Source organism: Pseudorasbora parva, chromosome 17 (genome assembly GCF_024679245.1).
Source record: "Pseudorasbora parva isolate DD20220531a chromosome 17, ASM2467924v1, whole genome shotgun sequence".
Lineage (NCBI taxonomy): Eukaryota > Metazoa > Chordata > Actinopteri > Cypriniformes > Gobionidae > Pseudorasbora > Pseudorasbora parva.
The window spans coordinates 34,218,219-34,241,623 of NC_090188.1; the positions used below are offsets into that span (position 1 = coordinate 34,218,219).

A 23,405-nucleotide genomic window follows, 5' to 3' on the forward strand; every position below is an offset into this window, starting at 1 on the left:
TGATTTTTTTTTTTTTTTTTTACATTTCTGGCACACCAAACAAACCTGAAATATTTCTCAGACTGCATCAGTTTAAGCATTAATTCATATATTACCTTTCCTCAGATATTTTTTGCTGATACCTCCACCCACAGTGATACCTCATTGGTCTAAAATACCACTCTGCAAAACTGTATATTAAACATTTTGGGTATATCCTGATTTGCATTGAGAGTATTAATCTTGCATGATTTTTGTTTTAAGTATTAATAAGCACATTTTTTGTCACACGGAAATGTCTCATCCCACCTGGTTTAGTACATGTTGCCATTGTGTGCGTGCGCTCGTGTTCCTCTTCTGTTGTGCATTGCTGCCAAAGGTCTGGATTTAGTGATCGCTTCAATCAGCCTTGAAACAGCCACTCACAAAAGCTTTGTTTCTTCTTTAAGGAAAAGCCTATAAAAAAAGTCAAACTGATGAGACAAATAAGCTTAATTAGATTAAGATTGCATCCAGACTTTCCAAATCTTCTCATAAAATCATCCGCAGACAGATTGGCTTTTAAAACATTTCCTTGCTGTCTTATTTGACAGTCGACCCAACGGCCTTAGTGTGTCAAAGGTCAGCATCTAGCACCGCATTCAGGCCGTGTGCTGGTGTTTGTTTTTGCATGTTTCATTTCTAAATGTGTGCACGGCTCTCTGTACGCTGAATTATGGACCTCTGTGGGGTGTTTATTTTTGCCCTTAGCCGCTGCCATCGGTTTGTGGTCAGTCACAAGTTGTGTAGTTTATCACTATAAATATACACACTTTCCTCCGAGGGCGAAGAAGAGGCCGGCCGTCATGGGCCTTCCCACCCGACGGCACAAGCAGGCCTGGGCTAGATGTGTGGGATACAGGGTGTGTGCCACTAGTGTCGGGGGGTGTCCGCAGCTTGAAGACCAGGCCTGGTATTTAATGGTCAAACTTGTTTTGCCCTGTGCCTCTCCCTCCCGGGACATAATGAGTGGCTTCCACATTGCGGCTGTATCCCAGTAAAGAGGCTATTTCAGCTTTCTGTACACTCTTTAACCGGGCATGCATAGAGCCATCTACTCTCCTTAAATTTATTTATTTTTTCTATAGACTGTTATATGCAAGGATGTTAATTGAACTAATAAATAAGAAAGTCATCTCTTAGATTAAAGGGGTCATATAATAGTACATTCACTTTTACAAGTTGATTGTATGAAAATGCGTGTTGGCAGTGCCTGTACACAACCAACCTTTAATGATAAAAATCCATCCAGTGTTTTTTTTTAATCTCCTTTTCTCCTGTCTCAAATCAAGCCATTTGACCGTGTGACGTCACACGATCAGGCACCCCTCCCACTACTGTTGAATGATAGCAGCGTTTCAACACAGACACGCTCTGAGTGAGCTTTCATCATAGTCCGTCATATTTGATACGCTCGAACAAAATGGTGTCTAAGCGATTGTGGTTCTGTTCTTGGGTGTAATAACGAAAACACAGCAGTCATTTTGATGTTCCTAAATCCGAACCGCTGCAGACACAGTGGTTGAGTTTTGTTTTCAAAGGCAATATTCCCTCATCAACGTCAATACTTTGATGTTTGCGCAAACCGGAATGTATTTCTCATCAGACTGCTTTATTAACGATGGTCAGTATAAAGCAGGTTTTGATAAGAAGCTGATCCTGAATAAAGGATCAGTACCAACTATTCTTGTTCCTGCTGCACCTCCAGAAGTAAGTGTAGTTTGAAACAATTAATGCATGCTTCACGATGAATGTGGCTCAGGTTTACAGGGTGTTACATTACGGCATGCTTTCTATGTCTGACCTTCTCAATATAATTCACAATCCCATGTTTATAATGAACAACGCGTTATGGTTATTGTGTTATTACAAACTGTGTACGCTGGTGATAAAGTTAACGTGGATGTGGAAACACTACACTAAGTAAAAAAAATACTGCAACAACTCCGATCTTTCAAATATACATATTCTTGTGTAATCGTTGCGCCTTCCTCGATAAACCCATCTCTGGCGTAATACCCAGAAATTTTGAATATTCCGATCTAATATGATTTCTGACCTGTAAGTTTGCTAGAATAATAATCATACACTGTTTGTTAACAGGCCAGAGGAGAACTGGCACCCCGACTGAGTCTGGTTTCTCCCAAGGTTTATTTTTCTCCATCATGCCCTGATGGATTTTTGGTTCCTTGCCACTGTCGCCTTTGGCTTGGCTAAGTTATTCAACTAAATATACAAATAAAATTAATTAATTAATTAGGTCATTTAATTCTATAATACTGCCAACATTGTCTCTATATGATAAACTAAAATAAGCTGATAACAGCCAGAATGACTGTACAGCTGAATCAAATTTTGTTGCAATATTGTCCTGTTTAACACTGTGAAGCTGCTTTGAAACAATCGTCATTGTAAAAGCGCTATATAAATAAAGTTGATTGATTGATTGATTAGTTTACTTTTGTAGATGTTTTCGTCGCCATTCTTACCCTTCAACTGTTGTCAAGGCAACAGAACAGAGGGCCGGTGAGCAAAGCTTATTAGCATTAACCCTTATTAGGGTTTATGACACTTTAGAATCATATTAACTTGTACAAAAATGGCATTATATGACCCCTTTAAGAGAGATGAACTCTCTTAAAATAATTTGTCTGGTGTTTTTCCAATTGCTATGTCTGATTCTGAACTTGTCTGATCCCTCTATGAATTGTCTATGTAATGCCTTTTTGGTTTTATATGTCTGATTCCTGGTCTCTTTGATGCCTGTGTCTTATCTCTCTCTGATCTGATCTGATACCTCTAGGATTGATATTTTCTAATCACTGATTGATCTGTATAATTTCTGTCTGATCTCCCTCTAATCTATCTGATCCCTTGTGATTTATCTCTCGATTTTCTCTATTTGATCTTTTTTAATGTCTTGGTCTGATCTCTGTCTGATCTCTCCCCCTCTGATTTCTCTATCTGATCCCTCTCTTATTTGACAGATTAATGAATTGACCTCTCTCTTTGATTCTCCCTGTTGTGTCCTGTCTGATCTCTGATTTATCTATCTGAAATCTCTTTGATCTCTGTCTTAGGCCCCGTCCACACGGAGACGCGTTTAGCTGTATACGTATAAATTTTGTACCATATCAGCGTTTCGTCCACACGGATATGGCGTTTTAGAAGCATGAATCCGATATTTTTCGAAACCGGGTCCCAAAGCGGGTAAATCTGAAAACGATCATCTTCCGTCTTCGTGTGTACAGCGAATCCGTATATTTTCTGAAACTGTGATGTCATCACACTACGTCCAGCACGGTGAAATAGTTGAGGGATACAACTACGGGCACTGGGCATGCACACATCAATATTGCGTCATTTAATTACCGTATCTGCATAATTGTAAGGGTATGTTTTGGGTTGGGGTAGGTGTAGGCATTAATAAAACACATCTGTTAAGTAGCAAATGTATTTATTGTTATTTTATTGTGAGATTTTGGCTCACCTCCGACCACTGCTATACCCCTTCTAGCCACAACTCTTCTTCTCCGTTTTAAGTGTATTTCTGTGGCAGAATTACAGCGCCCACACACTGGCCTGGCATGCAAACTACATCGTTTTTAGTCCGTTTTCTTAATCTCGTGTGGACGCAGATATTTCTTGAAACGAGGGGAAAAAAAGATCGGATTAGGAAAGCGCTGGCTTCGTGTGGACGAGGCCTTAAACTCTCATTGATTCTTCAGTCTTATCCCTCTTATTTATTTCTCTGTTCTCCGATGTATGTAACTGATATCTTTCATGTCTCTTTCTGATCTCTCTCTAATTTATCTGTGTTTGATTTTTCTGTATAATCTCTTTGGTTGCTCTCTGTGGTCTCTTTCTCCGTTTACCCCGTCTGATTTCTCCATCTCTGCTCTATGATCACAATTAAGGGAACAAAATGGGATAAAATACTTAGCAAGATAGCAATGGGTCTTACCTGTCTGATCTCTCTTCTTCTGATCTCATTATTTCATTATATAGAATGCTCTATGTTTTTTTTTTTTTCTTTATGAACCCACTATATTTTTCTCTCCAACTTATTCTCATAATAAAGGTGTTCCATCTCCTTCACAGGTGCTGTCATTGTTACGTTCCTACCTGACGGACACACACAGACCCCAGTTAGAAAATAAGCAGGACTGTGACCTCTCCATTGCCGTTTTTCCACGGCTGTGGCTCGCCACAAGGTGGGTGCTGGCAGGGTTATACATTGGTCACTACTTTTTTTCATTATATGCATAAACATCATCAAAAACAGTGTGCGTACAAGAAATTTGGGTTTGGATTTAGCTAATAACATTCTTTTACAAAATAACATAGCAACTCATTGGTGTATAAATTGAGCGCTCTGTGTTCTGAGCTCCTGTTTCAAAGGCTGCTCTCTGCTCACTGACCCAGCGCAGAGACAGCAGCACTGCAGGGAGAGAGACATGGCCACATGCCCTTTGACCACTCTCACTCAACCATACTGATGCTTTATAACAAACTCCTTAATGAGAGAGCGAGATTTGTGTTAGTTGAGTAAGATGGAACAAGTTAGCAATGAAATTTTAGCATACTGGAAAGTATACACTTTATGCCGCCTCCTAGAAAAAGTATGTGGAACCGCACAAACGGGGAAAACTGATTATTTCTATTAGCTGAATTTTTGGAGTTATCAGCTTACTGGTGTGCATGTAAACGCACCCATTGTCTCATGACAGTGCAACACTATATTGCCAAAAGTATTGGGACAACCCCTCCAAGTCATTGAAATCAGGTGTTCCAATCACTTCCATTGTCACAGGTGTATAAAACAAGCACCTAGGCATGGAAAGTGCTTCTACAAACAAGAATGGGTTGCTCTCAGGAGCTTGGTGAATTCAAGCGTTGCGGGCACAGCGTATGCTGAGGCGCACAGTGCGCAGAGGTCGTCAACTTTGTGTCAAACTTTGTGTCAAACTTTGTGTGGCCTTCAGATTAGCTCAAGAACAGTGCATAGAGAGCTTAATGAAATGGGTTTCTGTGGCCGAGCAGCTGCATCCAAGCCTTACATCACCAAGTGTGTCGGATGCAGTGGTGTAAAGCAGGCCGCCACTGGACTCTAGTGCAGTTGAGGCGTGTTCTCTGGAGTGACAAATCATGCTTCTCTTCCTGGCAATGGGATGAGTGAGTCTGGGTTTGGCAGTTGCCAGCGCAGCAACATTTCTAATTTTCATTTTCACATTAAAACCACCATGGTTGGTTGGTTATTTAAATGTTTTTAACCCTTTTTTCTGTAAAGTGACTAACCTTTAGAAGTTAAAACAAATAGTGAGTCAAGAAGTAGTTGAATTATGTAGTTTCTGATTCATTCCTAATACTGGAAAGGGAATGTCAAGTTGAGTGCATTTTGGGATACTGGCATACATTGTGCTCTTGATTACTGCACAGTTTGGCAAATGTAGTAGGTTATCCAAACAATACATGCATAGATATTAATGTTCACACTGTGTACAATCTGCATTCTGCATTTCAAATAAGGCTAGTATAGTAGTATAACATTCCAATTTCCAAACATATAAAAAGATGGGATGAAAATGGCATAATAATAAAAGAGAAACTGGAGATGGGAAGAAAGTTGAAATGACAGATCCCAAACATCTGACCATATTTCCCCATAATCCTTAGTTTGGTAATTTGTTGAATTATGAGTAATATTTTATGTTTAAAGAGCAACAGAGGAACACAAAAAATGAAGCCAGGCATTCAGAGAGAGAGAGAGAAGTTTGTGTTATTAATATCTCAGTGATGAAATACTGACGTCAACCCTGAACACTGGCCCTCTTGTTCTCGTCCATGCCCATGAGCGTTTGCTCCACACACACACACACACACACACACACACACACACACACACACACACACACACACACACACACACAGTCACTCACTCACTTCTCTCTCTCTCTCTCTCTCTCTCTCTCTCTCTCTCTCTCTCTCTCTCTCTCTCTCTCTCTCTCTCTCTCTCTCTCTCTCTCTCTCTCTCTCTCTCTCACTCACTCACTCACTCACTCTCTTACTCTCTCACTCACTCTCTCTCTCACACACACACACACACACACACACACAAACATTAACCCTCTCCCACAACTACCCCTGCAGTTTGTCTGGAGATACAGGGCCCAGAATTCCCTTTGTGCCTATGGGCAGCACATGTAATGCTTTATCCTTATCATCTGCAATCAGTGTGAACTTGATTGTTCTGCTCTCTATTGCAGTCAGGATACATTTTCAGTCACTCTAACTACAGCGGCTCAAAAGTGTTTTGACACATACGCCCATTTCCTTGCCTCGTCCTTTACTTGGTTATTTTTTTATACGTTTTTATCTGCACTTCTGGATGCATTTCCTATTTTTGACAGTAGATGGTGACATAAGTTTTCCCACAGGCATAAAACATGCATTAGAGAGCCTTTTAGGATTATGTTAATTGTTAAAATTAGCTAATTGCTAAAAACTACTTTTTGTGAATTACACTATTTCTGCTTTTGCCTAAATTTCTACTTTGCAATTTCATGATGACATTCTCCTTCAAAAATGTCCCTCTGCTTCTTATTGTTTGTTTGTTTTTAATTCCACCCTGTGCATGTTTCTGTACAAATGCAACGAAATGCTAACGTATAAAATAATCATCAATCTAATTTCTCTCTCACACAATTCGACAGGCGGAATCTGTGTCTGGTAACACGTGGTGCGTTTCTAGACCTGCTGGGCTGTCTTTGTGGTTGTATTACAGTTCCTGTGTCAGGTAAGAGCTCAAAACACCATCTGTATTTTTTCCAAATGTACAACTTCATTTGGAAATGTGGTGTCTGCTTGAGTGTGTGTTATTTTGAGTGTGCTGTAGGCCGGTGTGTCTTTGAATAAGAAAAACGCTAAACTGTCTCTGACAGATGGTACAATTGTGCCCGTGTGACCCAGTTAAAAGGGGCGGACCATGTGTGCCCCATGTGTTGCACACATGTGGGCATGGTGGCGGTGTTTATCATTTTAAGACAAGCATACTCTTACAGTCCCACCCGCCTGCCATCACTTACATAACAAACGATGGGCACACACACACACACGCCTTGTGCTGTGCAGAGATTTATTTTTACACTCTGCCCTGTACTCTCAATCTTAACACCCTCTTAATCTCTGTCTACCTTTCCTTTCATTTCTCTTAACATAAATTTCACTCTATCTATCTCTATATATTACACACTCTGTCTCGCGTTTTCCACTCTAAGTTTAAGAAATCAACTATAAATAAAAACTCTCAAAAATTCTCAAAGTCATATGTCTACTTTCTACTGGATAATACAAAAAGCAAGTTTAGGCTGAATGTTCACACTGTTCTGTGCCATACTATGAAAGTAGATGACAAAAAAGAGCTGTCACATAAAAAATATATTTTTTAAAGACAGATGTTATTTTTAATTTCTATATTCTAAGGTTATTTAACATCTTACTGAGAAACACCACAATTCTGTTTGTTATACAATTAAAATTTTCCCCTATGCCACCATAGTTCCTAAATTAATTTGTTCTTGCTCATATTCAAACTTTCCGTGTTGTGTTTAGTAGAGAGGCATGTAAGAAACAATTCTATTTGTTTTTATTGACATCAAACCCAATGTAGGACTTTAGAAGACTTGGGATATACATTACAGGCATATGGGAAAATTTGGCATTGTGCAACGTGAGTGGCCCTTGTCACTGTTTACTTGCACCGTATGGGAAAATCTTTCTGGGAAACATCTCCCTTTTTTCTTTCTTTTTTTTTGTGCCATTGGCGCAACCATTAATGAAAGACAATTTTTTTTTTTTTTTTGCATTTAGAAAATGTTCATGTCATTCTAATGACTGCCATGCAAAGTAATCTTTTAAATTATAAAAAATATATTGAAAGAAGCAATAAATATCACAGAATATTTACTGTATTACATAAACCCCATTGTATTAAAGTTAGAAGAAGCGCCATTAAAGATATTGAGTTACAAAAAATGTTTTACTAAACATAAATTAAACATTTGGACACATTAAGTTGGGTGGAGAAAGAAAAGTTGCAAATTGTCATTAAAATAAGTGTATTGAGTAATAAATCATTAAAATAATGAATTAAAAAATATATAATGGTTGTTTTATAAAAATAACTAAAAATAGTTGTTATTTATATGCCATAGTGATAACAGTAAATTATGCATAATTGCAAGCAACGAACCCTAAGACAAACCCTAACTCCATATTAAGTACATGTTAATATTACTGAGTAATGTGAGATTCATCCTCACATTTTCTCTCTCTCTCTATTAAGTACATGTTAATATTACTGAGTAATGTGAGATTCATCCTCACATTTTCTCTCTCTCTCTATTAAGTACATGTTAATATTACTGAGTAATGTGAGATTCATCCTCACATTTTCTCTCTCTCTCTCTCTCTCTCTCTCTCTCTCTCTCTCTCTCTCTCTCTCTCTCTCTCTCTCTCTCTCTCTCTCTCTCTCTCTCTCTCTCTCTCTCTCTCTCTCTCTCTCTCTCTCTCTCTCTCTCCCTCTCTCTCTCTCTCCCTCTCCCTCTCCCTCTCGCTCTACCTCTCCCTCTCCCCCCCTTCCTAAAGTGCACCATTTACAGGTGTTGGTAACCTTGGTGAAGAAATTAGATTTTTAATGTGTTACTAACACTTCAAACTGGTCTAAATGACCTTAACAATATGCTTTTTCATTCATCGTGGAAATATTAAGTAGGAGCTGAAATTTTCTGGGCAGTTCTTGCTTGTATTCCCATCCTGATGCACTCCTCACTGAAACTGTGTGTGTGTGTGTGTGTGTGTGTGTGTGTGTGTGTGTGTGTGTGTGTGTGTGTGTGTGTGTGTGTGTGTGTGTGTGTGTGTGTGTGTGTGTAGGAGGGTATGAGGCCAAGTGCTCTAAGTAGTTTGGCTCTGAAACTATAAGCAGAGATTGTGATGGTGTTGTTACTGGCCATGCTTTAGCTGGGCAAGAGAGGGACTGCTTTACGAGCCTGTGTGGATCAAACACTGTACCGCTTGAGAAATGATCCCTCAACATACACCACCAACAAATTCTCTCTCTCTCTCTCTCTCTCTCTCTCTCTCTCTCTCTCTCTCTCTCTCTCTCTCTCTCTCTCTCTCTCTCTCTCTCTCTCTCTCTCTCTCTCTCTCTCTCTCTCTCTCTCTCTCTCTCTCTCTCTCTCTGATGGACATTCAAACCATAGTTTTGGCACAAATTGTACTGTATTCCCCATATTTATGTCTCTCAGGTGAATAAATTGTGAATAACACGCGCACACACTCGTCAGTAGGTGGTTGGCAGTGTAGGGGTCGCCCACTGTGGGAAAGCATGCTCACATCTGCTCTGCACGTTCCTCAGTCGTCTGGGTTTTGTTTTTCACAGTTTGGGTAATGATGGCAGAGCATGATGTAAAATCCATGTGTTCGCGCACGTTGCCGCTTGTGTGTATCGGTGTGTGTTTACTACTGTAGTGAGTACAGACGGCCCACTGTTTTCCTGCACCATAAAATCTAGCTGAACACTTAGAAACAAAAAGATCGCACATGTACTTTAACAGCTATTGCGTCGTAAATGTGCTTGGGCTGTAGTACTGTATTTCACTGATTTATTAAGTGTTCCATCTAATATACATTGAGAAAGTGTTATGAATAACTGAAGGGATGGAAACATTTTATATCATCATTGATAAAGCAATGAATATATTTTAATCAATATTCATTTATATGAACCGGTTTGGGTTCCTTAATCCCAAGAATGATCTGTGGTTTTCTGTTGTGTGTGAACAAATATTCAGTAATCAAATGTTTTAAATGTTTGTGTACAATTCAGTTTTTGATTATCATGTCTGAAAATAAATAGCAAATAAATCTAATAGTCTAGTTATTTGGTGTATTTGAAGCCTTCTGAAACCATACAATAGCTTTGTAGGATTAAATAGGCCGGAATGTATGTGAACATTCAACCTTCAAAACAGGGAAGAAGTTGTATGGGTTTAGATTCATAACAACATTAAGATGATTCAATGATGACAGTTTTCATTTCTAGATGAAATATCCCTTTACATGTGTCTCTTCTTGGGGTCTGAGGGGTTCTAAAGAGAACGGCTGTGTGTGTGTTTTGCCAGTGTTTGATTTCACTGCAGTGGGCTTTATTTTCTATTGCCAGTGACTGTAATATTGCTATTTTTATGAGAGAGCAAAATCTGGTCATTGAGACTTGGTGGTCATGGCATTGATGAAACCACAGCTTTCTCTGAGTCATGCTGGGGTGGCGGGTGTGTTTGTATGTAATGCCTTGGATGTCTCACTGGGCTGTTTAGGTTTTCATAAAGATTCCAGCACATCCCCAGAACTGCTGTCTCCAAATTCAACACACATATTGTCTGCCACAGTCTGTCCTGTTGAGAAATGCCTTTCATTTCCGGGAGTAATCATTATCATGGTCCTCCATCTCTCCAGAGGGCCAACGATATTAATAAATGCCATAGCGAAGCTTCCTTTCTCTCCACCGCACACTCTCTTCACTCTCATTTCCTCTTTCTTCTTCCCCATTCTGTGTTTCTGTGTCTGTGTGTTGCAGGAAAACAGACATAGTGTAAAAGAAATAAATCAGCATTGTTAACCTAAGTCTGTCTCATGACTGATGAGTTCTCGTCTCCCCCCTCTGTTAATGATGTTTTTCTCCTGGTGTGTTGTTCTGTGGTAATGAGTACTTGGCTTGAGTTTAAAGGTTTGAGAATGGTTACCATCACTCCTCTTATGACCCACTGCAGTTTTGTTTCTACTTCATTTAACTTTTCTCTCGCTCTGAATAACTGCGGCATTCTTGGCTTATTTATTGGAACTTTTAGGAGAGTTGTTATATGAAACTAGTGCCTTTTACATTTTACAATACTTTTACAAGTGTTTGTTAGCGTACATTTTCTGTTCATTTTGCAATGTACACTCTAAAAAATGCTGGGTTAAAAACAACCCAAGTTGGGTTGGAAATGGACACACCCAGAAATTGGGTTGTTTGAACCCTAGTAAATGGACCCATTTAAACAACCCCATTTCTGTGTCGCTGTGTTTTATATAGAGTCGTATGTCTATGTGTTTTTTACTCTCATAAGCCCTATTTAAACGGGATTCGTATTATCTAGAGACCTCTGTGAATTAGAAATTACTTCCCCACATCTGAGTTTTGCGTGGCACATTCGGACGGGATAAGCAAACCCTATAATTTTACTTGAATTTACTGACTTATCTCCCGGATATGATGTCAAGGCTTGTAAATGTTTTTTCGTTATAGATATAGCTGTATGAAATCATAAACAGTCATATTTAACAATATAGTTTTGATTGTTTTATAGTAATACAAATGATTTTGTTCAGTTAGAGAACAGACGATACAATTAAAAACTGAACTTAGCACAGACCTTATCACAAGTGAGAAGCTGACAATATACGGCGGGAGATTCAGTTTCAAAGCTAAGTAAAAGCGCCCATTTTAGCGAGCTTGTTATTGTACTGTTCTGTTATGTATTTCATTAAGAATAGTATTGATATTAAAATTAAACACGCCATTCAAGCAATTTGCTCCCAAATTGGTACCCATTCTAAAGTGAAAGTATAATCTGTGTGGGAATTCATAGCATTATGAATGCAGCCTCCATTTTTTGTGAAAGCTAAAGATAGAAATACGCGCAGGAAGCAAAAAACCTTGCAAAAATTATATGATTCGCACGGGACTACTATCATCACATTACCTTGGTGTTCTGCAAATATTGTAGGTAATTTGCGCAAGAATTTTTACTTTACAAATTACAGAAATGGCCCATTAGCACAGGATTATACGGCAACAGTTGGAGTTAAAAATCTTAATTTGTGTTCTACTGAAGAAACAAACACACCTACATCTTGGATGCCCTGGGGGTAAGCAGATAAACATCAAATTTTAATTTTTGGGTGAACTAAGCCTTTAAATAAATTGCTGTTTGTTTCTTGGGTTGACGTTATGTTGCTGATGTCTGTCATGGTTCTGGTGATGAGCTATTTTCCACATTATTCCTCTTCTCATCACTACAAATGTTTGTGAACATCTCCATCCTGATTTTAAACATGCCTTTCCATCACCCCCTCTTATAATAATGGTCTGGTGTGTGTGAACATGTCAACAATTAACATAGTTGTAACAGGTGTTGAGCAATGTCCATACCCTAAAGAGAGACGAGCAAGTAGATACACATACAAAATCCTGTCTCACTCTTGGCTAAATTAGAGTGCGCAGCACAGTGCTAGATGCTTTAGGTCCATTTGAGCATGCTCCGAGAAGCGTACGAAAGCTCTTTTGATACTCTGGGTCACGGTAACCGGGCCCGTCTCTTGGGGAATGTAGTATGGCCCCACCCTCCGGTCCACTCCTTGTTGAATCATGTGCAGGGCCGTATTGGGTTGCCTTGTGGGAGTTGGAATGGGTCATTGGAACAACTTGGATGGAGAAGTGGGCTTTATTTAGCTTTGCGAAGAATATTGTGTTCATAATAATTCAATAAGGAAAAAAGGATGTTTGAGGCTCTGAAATCACTTGTATTTCCCAGGATGTTTTTCAGTTGAGCATATAGTGATGTCATAGTGAGGCTGAATCAATATTTAATAGTGAAAGTTCAAAGGTTGAGCATCTTTCACTAATATACACCAGTCAAAGTAGTTCTGTCATTGCATTACACACTTTGATATGTCACTTAAATTGAACCCGTGCTGGCAAAATGAGTCACAATGATACATTTGAAGAAATCAGTTCTTACTTTCACATTCTCGATTAAAAAATTACTGAGCTATTTGAAGTTGATAGAGTCAGCAAGCTAAATTTTGAGAAAAATCTTGTTAAAGTTTTCTGAGGGGTTCCAAAACAAAATCATCTAGCAACCATACAAAATCCAAAGTACTTGTTTACACCAACATGATTTTGAAAATCACATTTTATTGGTTCAGATGCCATCAAGAATTTGCTATGAAAATTCACAAAGTTGGAATGCTGTGCTTTACAACAATGCCAAATGTGGTGAGGGCAAGCACCAGCAAGAAGCGTGCAGAGAAAAGCAGTACGTTTTCAGGGTTTATTAAAAACAAAGGAAAGATTTAGGAAGGTACGCCTCTCAGAAAAAAAAAGCCTGCAAGTAAAGATAGGCTAGACGTTAATGAAGAAATTTTTGTGTGAACCTCAAATTATTGTTTTGCCTGTAGCTTGTAATTAGCCAGTGTGCTTTCTGACGCATTTTGCCAGTACGTTTCACAATTATGCTTTAATTTTAGAATATATTTCACTTCTCGCACATGTAATAGTCATACATTGTCTACATTCATAGAGTCTCTGCTGAAGAAACTACGTGAGGAAACTCTGCACATTCTTATGGCCTCAGAACTTGTGGACCCTCTGGGACCCGACGACATAAACCTCTCAGTCCCCGGAGCCACACAGTACCTGCTGAGTCTGGCTCACATTGCCATCAACATCTGTGTGGAATCACCTCACCTCTGGGAATGTCCAGAGTCTGACGGCTTTCAGAGAGACCTCCTGGAACGACTGTTGCATTGCCCACACTATGAGGTTCGGCTGTTTGCCCTGGAACAGCTCCTCAAGAGACTTCAGAGGACACAAGAAAAGTCTCAGCATTGTGGTCAGGGACCCTTGCCCTTTGACCTCAGTGTGTCCAGCCTAACCTCTTTGGCCCTTCACGAGACATACCCGGGATGTCAAGCCAAGGTGAGGAAACACATTTTTACTTAAGTAAAATTACAGAAGTATTTGTTTTCAAAAGTACGTAAGTATCAAAACTAAATTTCCTTTTTTATGTCAGCTCATTATTTTATTATTGTTGCGTTGTTGTATAAATGCACAGTTGGTCATCTTGATTTAAGCTGAAGCAGTGATGCTTCATCCAACATGCTAGCATATGACTAACTTATTTCAATACTTATATAAAAGTTACAAAGCTGCTGTCACTTTAAGACCGTATGCACAGATATTCTCTGATACACATCCGATATTCACTTCACTGTTTACTCCTCTTTCTCCCAGACATTTACATTTTTGAAAATTAAATTTTTTGAAATGCATCTAGTGTATGCCAAGTGAACTAACCTTTAATCATTTCAGAAAACTGAAACATACTTTCTAAATTTAGCTATAACATTTAGCTATAAACTGACTTTCAAAGCTGCTACAGAAACGACTTGACTTCGAGACCCTTGAAAGAAATGTAGTGGAGTAAAAAGTATGATATTTTTCTACATGTGAAGTTAAAGTCATACGTTTCCAGAAAAAATATATATATACTCAAGTAGAGTACAGATACTCAAAAAGTCTACTTAAGAACAATAATCAAGTAAGTTTACTTAGTTACCGTCCACTTCTGCGCTAAACCCTCTACAAAAGCTAGAGGACAATAAAAGAACAAAAACTACACAAAATTAAGCAGACAATCTAGCTTAATTTTTTTTTTTTTTTTTTTTTTTTTATTTGTGAAAAATTAGTATTTTCTGTGTGGAAATTGTTTCTACACCATATTTTTTTTATCATACAGAAATAATATACTTTAATAGAATATAGTTAAGGGTGTAACTGAATGTTAAGCTTTTGGATAAGCTTTTTGCATGTTAATTGCAATTAAATGTAAAAATATATTTTTTAAATTTATAATAAATTCAATTAGCTGAATCTCTATACTGTATAAAATTTCATAATTACTTATGTTGTCTTTGAAATAAGATAAACATGTACTGCCGAATGTACTGACAAGCATGTCTTGTTAACTAAAATATACTTTAATATAATTTCTGTTGAAACTTGTCATGTTTTAACTGTTGTATTGTTCTTTTCACCATAAAATTCATAAAAACACTGATCACAGAATTCTGTGGCCCTGAGATTAGTGAGCTCAGCTGTGGAAATGACATACCCGCATACAGGGATTCACTGATTAGCCGAATAAACATACACACTGTAAAAACCTGCTGGACAAGAGCTACTAATGAAACCAGCTGAATGTCATTTAATTTCCATTCACAGACTCAATACACACAAATGTAATTTCAACTCAACGCTTTGGCCCTGCAAAGTGAAATGGCAGGCGATTTCCTGTTTAGAAAAAGGGGTCATGTTTCAATTCCTCATAAACACTCAACCAACCATCAATTACCCTGCTGTTTTGCCGTTTCTGTCATTAAGCAACGTTCAAACTGACGGGAATCTGCTTTTCTGGAATGGCATGCGTGTTTGTGTCTGGGGATGCATGTTTTTCTGTGTGTCTGTTGGAGTGTGTGTGTGTGTGTGTGTGTGTGTGTGTGTGTGTGTGTGTGTGTGTGTGTGTGTGTGTGTGTGTGTGTGTGTGTGTGTGTGTGTGTGTGTGTGTGTTTGTGTGTGTGTGTGTGTGTGGTGTGTGTTCTTAAAAGCTGTTTTACTGGCCAACTGTTAATGTTTAAAGTCCTGCTGTTCGGCTCTAGACTTTCGATATGACCTGGTTTCCATGGCAAGTCTACTGTTCCACTAAAGCATTCTGGGAAGTGACTAGGAAAGTTAAAGCTAATTTCCTCTGTGGGTTCAAATGGCTACACTAATAAGAAAGTATGCATTGAACTGCAACTCTTAACTAAAGCCTAGTGCTTAAATCTGTTCTGAAAATATTCATTTTAGTCTTAGGATTAAATCCACACTGGTTTTGTCATGTACTTTAAATATAATATTATGCAGTGGTTCCCAATCCCGGTCCTGGAGTACCCCCAACACTGCACATGTTGGATGTTTCTCCTATCTGACACACACATCTGAGGTCTTGGAATCTCCACCAACAAACTGATGAGTTGATTAGGGAGACATCTAAACTGCAGTGATGGGGGTATTCCAGGATCATAATATAAAAGACTGCAATATAATCAAGTACAGAGGTTAAAGAAAGTAATTAAAATATCTTTGTTTAAGGCTCTTGTGCACTCTAAGAAATAATAATCAACCAAATAAGTCTAAATAATGTAAACAAACCCCATGAGCTACCTGACCTGTTACGTTAAAGGAAAGGAGAGACGGTGGGGGTTTGAGAAGAAGAAAAACAAGTCTTCCGTTAACTCCCTCGCTCTTCTGAGGCGAGGGTTTGGGGGGGAAACCTGAGGGCCAGAGCCGAACCAGATGTGTTTTATGTTCAGGGGGATGGAGGGATACATGGATGGACGGGGAGGGAGGAATGTTACTGACAGACGGGAGGGTGGAATAAGGGAATACTTATATGGATGAAAGGAATATGGAGTAGTAGGAGTAGTTGGCAGATCAAAATATTCACAAAACTTTCTATACTGACTTCAGCACATTTTATGTCTCCTGCTTTGTGTGTGATTAGTCAGGTTAGATACCATATTTATTTTGACATGAAAGAAAATGAGGCTGTGCATGATACAGGGCCCTATCATACACCCGGTGCAGTGTGGTGCCAGGCACGACACAAGTGTTTTTTGCTAGTTTCAGCCTGATGCAGTTATCATTTTCATGTCCAGCACCACATTGTATAAAATAGCAAATGCATTTGCACCCATCTGTTCACCCCTAGTGTGTTCAGGCGGATTGTTGGTGCGTTGCTATTTTGAGGCAACTAAAAAAGACTGCAACGTTGACCAACACAAACTTGGACTGAAGTCATTAGCGCAGTATTTTTTGTTATTTAAAGTGTGCATTAGTAATATGCACCTATAGGCGGGTCCACAACGCATATTATGCACGCAAGGATGTACAGCAGCACATAAACATTTTTAAATAAAAAAAATTAAAGAATTTAAATGTTAAATGTTTAATTATTGTATGTAGTCAAGTCAACTTTATTTATATAGCGCTTTTACAATGACCATTGTTTCAAAGCAGCTTCACAGTGTCAAACAAGAAAATATTGCAACAGAATGTGATTCTGCTGTACAGTCGTTGTGGAGAAAACAGTGATGTTATCAGCTCATTTCAATTTATCATATCGTGACAATGTGGGCAGATCAGTAATAAAGTTGATATAATTAATTTAGTCTTAGTCTAATTTAATTTGGATGTTTTGTTGAAAACTTTAGTTGAAATTTTTGTGTCCCCAACTGGGCAAGCCAAGCCAAAGGTGACAGTACCAAGGAATATAACAATAATAGAGTGTCAGCTGTCGCTAACAGTAATAATATTACGAAAATATAAAAATGCCTACATTTTATAATGGATAGTCATTGCATATATCAGAATTAGCCTATAGAATTTACCTATTTGCAAGCAATTGTCACAAGCAGATCCATTTCCTCGCTAGAGAAGCGTTCAGTTTTTCCGCCATGTAAATAGCGAATCTGCCATGGTGTGAGCGCAACTGGGGTTTAAAGGGAATGGGAGATGAGACACTGATTAGTTTATTGCACATTACGACTAAAACACACCCATGACTGATTAAGAGGATAGGGACAACTCTTTTAGATCATGTACCTGGTGTGCTGACCATTTTTCCCGGCATTAAACTAGCAAAAGTGGATTCGAAAACATCCTAAGTGCACTTGCGCCTTGCACTTTAAACCATGCACTCAGATTGTTAAAATAGGGCCCACAGTCTATTCAGTGGGTTGTAATGTTGGAAACATTTTAACTGTTCATACAATGCAACTTTGAAAATACGACTTGTTTTGTGTAAATGTGTATAATAAGGTATCTTCCATGACATAAGTCTACATTTCTCTTGGTGTTTCACAGCTTTTGCAAGTTCTTGCTGTCCTCCCACTTTCTTTCCTGCTGCCCTGGCGAGATGGGATGATATCTTTGAGCTGTCAGGAGGTTATAGAGCATCTCCTCACACTGCTGGAGACCTCGGCACACAGGTGAATGTAGATCAAACTGTATTATCAATATTGTTTTCCATTGACTTTTAAATTATTGCAGAAAATAAGTTTTGTAACAAACAAAAGGTAATGATTCTTACATGCTTTGCGAATCATCATCTTCATAAATGACCTCAACTTTTATGAATTTTGAAGCCTAATACAATCAGCAGAAGTAAAAAAGTTAGGCGATAAATGTAAAAACTTAAACGGGGTGACGGGGTGGTAACTAATGTATTTTTATGTCGTAGAATAAAATGTAAAAATACTTTGAGCTTGTGTTAACCATAGACCTTATTTAAAGGACAATCCCGGCGAATTTTTCAGTTTATCTTGATCGTTATGTCTTTGTGAGTACAGTCTATAGAAAAAAAACGAACCGGATTGGTGCTTGCAACACAGAGTTATTACAGTTAATGTCCAGAGCCCCCCCTCAGCTAAAACGGCAGCTTTGGGGGCATGCACGTAAAGGGTGTCTTTGTGCCTCTTAACAGAAATTAAAATGTCTGTCCAACATGAACAGGTCCCTCACACGACAACGAGATGCATTTAGCCACGTAGCCACTGTTTAAATTCACCTGCTTTAGCCGGCTAGCTGTGTCTCGCGCTGAAGTCCCGTGGGGACTCAGCGGTAGACAGAAAATAGGCAGTCCAGTTGGTAAGAGCGTCATGTGTGTGTAAAGCAAGATTATTTTAAATTATTGCACTAGCTATAAGCTGTGTGTGCCCAAATGGAAGGATAAATAAAGTGTACATTACCTCCACAGTGGCAGCACCCGTCTTTAACCATGGAATGGCATTTTTCTTCAACCTGCCCGGCTGTGTTGTGTCTTTATAAGTTAATCAAGTGTTCGCTGCTAATTTTTACAATTTGGAAAGGCACAAACGCAAAGAATTTCTTCTTCACTCGTGAGCTTGATCGGATCATCACTGTAGTGGTCGGGTCGCGAACGAATCGTTCTTTTTAACCGGTTCTTTTTAGTGAACCGGGCGAACCAGTTCACCAAATCGGACTGAATCGTTCTAAACGGTTCGCGTCTCAAATCAGCGCTGACCACACACGTTATTTTAGTTACTCACTTTCTGACATGAGTGACAGTCCCTCCGAATATAAATAAAATAATGTCTTGAATTATATGTTGTAACTCCAATCGTTCACTGAACTGAGTCATGTTTTGCTGAGAGAACCGTTGAACTCACGAGCCGCTGATACTGAGCATGAGCGAGTAACTGAACGAGCAGTGGTCCTCATCGGATCAGCAGTACAGAATCGAAAACTATTTCTCTTGGACACGTTCAATACTGAGGACCGACGAGCCGATGAGCAGAGCCTCTTCATAAACACGTTGCTCTACACGACTTTCCGGCTACCGCTGCGTTATCACGGGACTTCAGCGCGAGACACAGATAGCCGGCTAAAACAGTGGCTATACGCATCTCGTTGTCGTGGTAGGGGCCTGTTCATGTTGGACGGACATTTTAATTGCATTTAGTGTCTGTTAAGAGGAACAAAGACACCCTTTACATGCATGCCCCCGAAGCTGCCGTTTTAGCTGAGGGGGGGCTCTGGGCATTAACTGTAATAACTCCGTGTTGCAAGGACCAATCCGGTTCGTTTTTTTTTTCTATAGACTGTACTGACAAAGATATAACGATCAAGATAAACTTACAAATTTGCCGGAGTTGTCCTTTAAGGCCTTTAGACCAACACATCTATTTTAAAAACCGGTGACTTCCAGAAAATTAAACCATAAGTGGATGAACTACTATAATTTATATTAGGTCAATGATAATCATGGAAATCTAATTTTAAAAAAAGCCCAAATCTCTGGTAATATTTTGCTAATAGGGTTTTAGCCTATCACATTATATCTGTTGCAGGTATATCTCATTCACTGTTATTAAATTGTATGATTGTATGATCACAGCATTGTATTGGGCATTCGTTTACCACTACTCCAAAAAATGGGAGAGGTGGGGAATGTTCCTATTAGCAACATTTCACGTGTAAAAAATGTCTAATGTCTGTTCTCAGTAGTGTAGCAATGTATGAAGCACAGGTCACAGTAGTCGAATTCAAAAAAAGCACGAGAAATCTGTAATCCACATGAAATACCTGAGTGCAATTAAAATCACTGGATTTCGCCTATGAAAAAACGTCGAACAATGGTAAATGAAACCGCACCTTTAGGGATTTAGGCATGAACGTTATTTTTTTACATTTAAATTCAGTTGTACCAAAAGTCCACACCAGATTTAAACTATTAATATTGCATAAAACATTGCACTGACACCCTAAAAACACAAGCATGTCCTCAGCAGCTGTGGACTCCAACAAACCGCCTCATTGTTGAAGCAGCGGTTTAGGGTGGTGTATATCCCTCTGGGGAGACGAGAGGTACTCTGTTGAGTGGCTAGCGCTGTTAGCGGGAAGTGTAATGGCTTCAGATGTGGGCTCCGACTACAAAAGAAACCACACATACCTGTGGTCGCCAGCCGCCCTGTGTACATCAATCACCCTTTCATACCTACGGCAGAGCGGGAGGGAGATTGATTTACACATTAAAGGGTCACAGCTACCTGTGCTTTCAATTGAGAGAGTGTTCGTATACCTTTACATAGGGTTATTCCCTATAATTTGTGGGTATGTACATGCTTGGAGGTTGTGTGCATGTCTTAATATGTGTTTATGTGGCAGCAGGTGCAGTTGGTCTGTTGTTTTTGGCTCCTAGGTGCCTGTAGGGGCCTCAGAATAACAGACACCTTCACATCCCAGTGCACAGAGAACACAGGTCGTCGGTGTTACATTACAAAGACTCCCGCTCCCTGCAACGCTCATATGCTTTCAAGCGCTCCCCTTAAGTTCCGTGTTGTGAAATTCTTCACGGCATATTGTTATTTGCACAGCATGACATATGTCTTTTGTAGAAGTCGTTCTGTGAATTAAGCAACACCATAATACTTGCTATGCGTCTTTGCAATTGTGTAATGCAGTGGGACACTTGCAGTGTTGTGTAATGGCACATTTGCTCAGTGTATTTTGGTAGCCGTGTTCTGTTGGATAACACATGCTGGATTACACCTGTTCTGAGATCAAGTTAGAAAAACAGCTCCTCTGGACTCGGCCTGGGGGTCGTTTTCAAGTGTGTTGTCAGATCATGATCACACAGACAGCAATTATGATCAGGATCCAGAATGCCATGAAAAAATTTGGAAATTATAAAATGGTTCTTTTTAGTCCTGGAAAGTTCATGAAAATGTAAACACATTCTGTATACTGGCTGTTTACTGAGTCTTAAAAGTATTAAAAGTTAAGGCCCTTAAAAAGTTTAATGTGCCATTTTCCAGTGTTTTTCATTATGTATATTTGTCCAAAGAGGTTGTATGCTAAAGTTTGCCTGAATTTAATCAGTGTGTAGGTGAATTGTGGGATCCTGTGTAATTTATTTATGGAATCCTGCCAAATTTGACATCATCTGTGTAATAAAGTTCGTAGAAATGGGAAGGAAGGAGGCGGGAACCGGCGAACATTCAACAACTTTAATTCAGTAAATAAACAATACGAAAATAAACCGTGGGCAGCCCCTCACGGACGACTGCCCACACACACATAACAAAACAAATTCAAAACTCAACATAAAGTCCAGGCCTGGTCCTCTCTTGTCTTCCACTGTCTTTGCTCCTCCTTTTATACTCCCGTCACTCCGCCGTGAGATAAGACCGGTGTGGCGTACAGCTGTCACTCATTATCACTCGCCACTGGCCCGCTCTCACGGTCCCTCGCCTCGCTGCTTGCCGCAATCTGTTACTGTGTTCACTTACTGACTGCACTGCTGCATGATAGCCAGGGCTCCAGACTGCAACTATATTTTTCCTGCCTATATTGTGCTTTCCCTGCACAATTTTGTTAGCGGTCGTGCTGGCGCGATCACCACAGCGTTACCCAATATGGAAATGGCAAATGTCATGTGCAGAGGGAAAGCAGCAACTAATTCACACTGTCATTAATGTTAATCAAAGAACAAAGGTAACAAAACCCTCACTCACTGCTCTTGACTAGGAAAACGTTGTATCTTTAATAAGGATTTATTTATATTTAGTTTATAATGTATGTATGCAGTGCAGACTGTTTGACCTGCTTAACTTATTATTATTAATTAAATTTCTACATTTCACAGGGCACGGGTAAATATTACATGTATTATGCGTTTATGTGAGGATTTTGTTTAATGATTACTGCAATGTTAAATGGCTATAATTGAAGTTAAAAATGTGTGTGTATACACAGGTCCTTCTCAAAATTAGCATATGTGATAAAAGTTCATTATTTTCCATAATTTAATGATAAAAATTAAACTTTCATGTATTTTAGATTCATTGCACACTTACTGAAATATTTCAGGTCTTTTATTGTTTTAATACTGATGATTTTGGCATACAGCTCATGAAAACCCAAAATTCCCATCTCAAAAAAATAGCATATTTCATCCGACCAATAAAAGAAAAGTGTTTTTAATACAAAAAAAAAGTCAACCTTCAAATAATTATGTTCAGTTATGCACTCAATACTTTGTAGGCAATCCTTTTGCAGAAATGACTGCTTCAATGCGGCGTGGCATGGAGGCAATCAGCCTGTGGCACTGCTGAGGTGTTATGGAGGCCCAGGATGCTTCGATAACGGCCTTAAGCTCATCCAGAGTGTTGGGGCTTGCGTCTCTCAACTTTCTCTTTACAATATCCCACAGATTCTCTATGGGGTTCAGGTCAGGAGAGTTGGCAGGCCAATTGAGCTCAGTAATACCATGGTCAGTAAACCAGTGGTTTTGGCACTGTGAGCAGGTGCCAGGTCGTGCTGAAAAACGGAATCTTCATCTCCATAAAGCTTTTCAGCAGATGGAAGCATGAAGTGCTCCAAAAGCTCCTGATAGCTAGCTGCATTGACCCTGCCCTTGATAAAACACAGTGGACCAACACCAGCAGCTCACATGGCACCCCAGACCATCACTGACTGTGGGTACTTGACACTGGACTTCAGGCATTTTGGCATTTACTTCTCCCCAGTCTTCCTCCAGACTCTGGCACCTTGATTTCTGAATGACATGCAAAATTTGCTTTCATCCGAAAAAAGTACTTTGGACCACTGAGCAACAGTCCAGTGCTGCTTCTCTGTAGCCCAAAGTGGCTTGACCTGGGGAATGCGGTACCTGTAGCCCATTTCCTGCACACGCCTGTGCACGGTGGCTCTGGATGTTTCTACTCCAGACTCAGACCACTGCTTCCGCAGGTCCCCCAAGGTCTGGAATCGGTCCTTCTCCACAATCTTCCTCAGGGTCCGGTCACCTCTTCTCGTTTTGCAGCGTTTTTTGCCACACTTTTTCCTTCCCACAGACTTCCCACTGAGGTGCCTTGATATAGCACTCTGGGAACAGCCTATTCGTTCAGAAATTTCTTTCTGTGTCTTACCCTCTCACTTG

At 39.4% G+C, this 23,405-nt stretch overlaps 1 protein-coding gene across 4 annotated transcripts in view; it reads left to right on the forward strand.

The window, feature by feature from the left end:
- Positions 1-23,405, forward strand: part of thada (THADA armadillo repeat containing) — a 139,709-nt gene that overhangs the window by 96,186 nt on the left and 20,118 nt on the right. For all 4 annotated transcript variants that reach the window (XM_067421398.1, XM_067421396.1, XM_067421397.1 and 1 more), the window contains 4 exons: positions 4,120-4,232; positions 6,732-6,814; positions 13,422-13,819; positions 17,807-17,931. In XM_067421398.1, the coding sequence (XP_067277499.1) occupies positions 4,120-4,232; positions 6,732-6,814; positions 13,422-13,819; positions 17,807-17,931 (719 nt within the window). The remainder of the gene's footprint in view (positions 1-4,119; positions 4,233-6,731; positions 6,815-13,421; positions 13,820-17,806; positions 17,932-23,405) is intronic.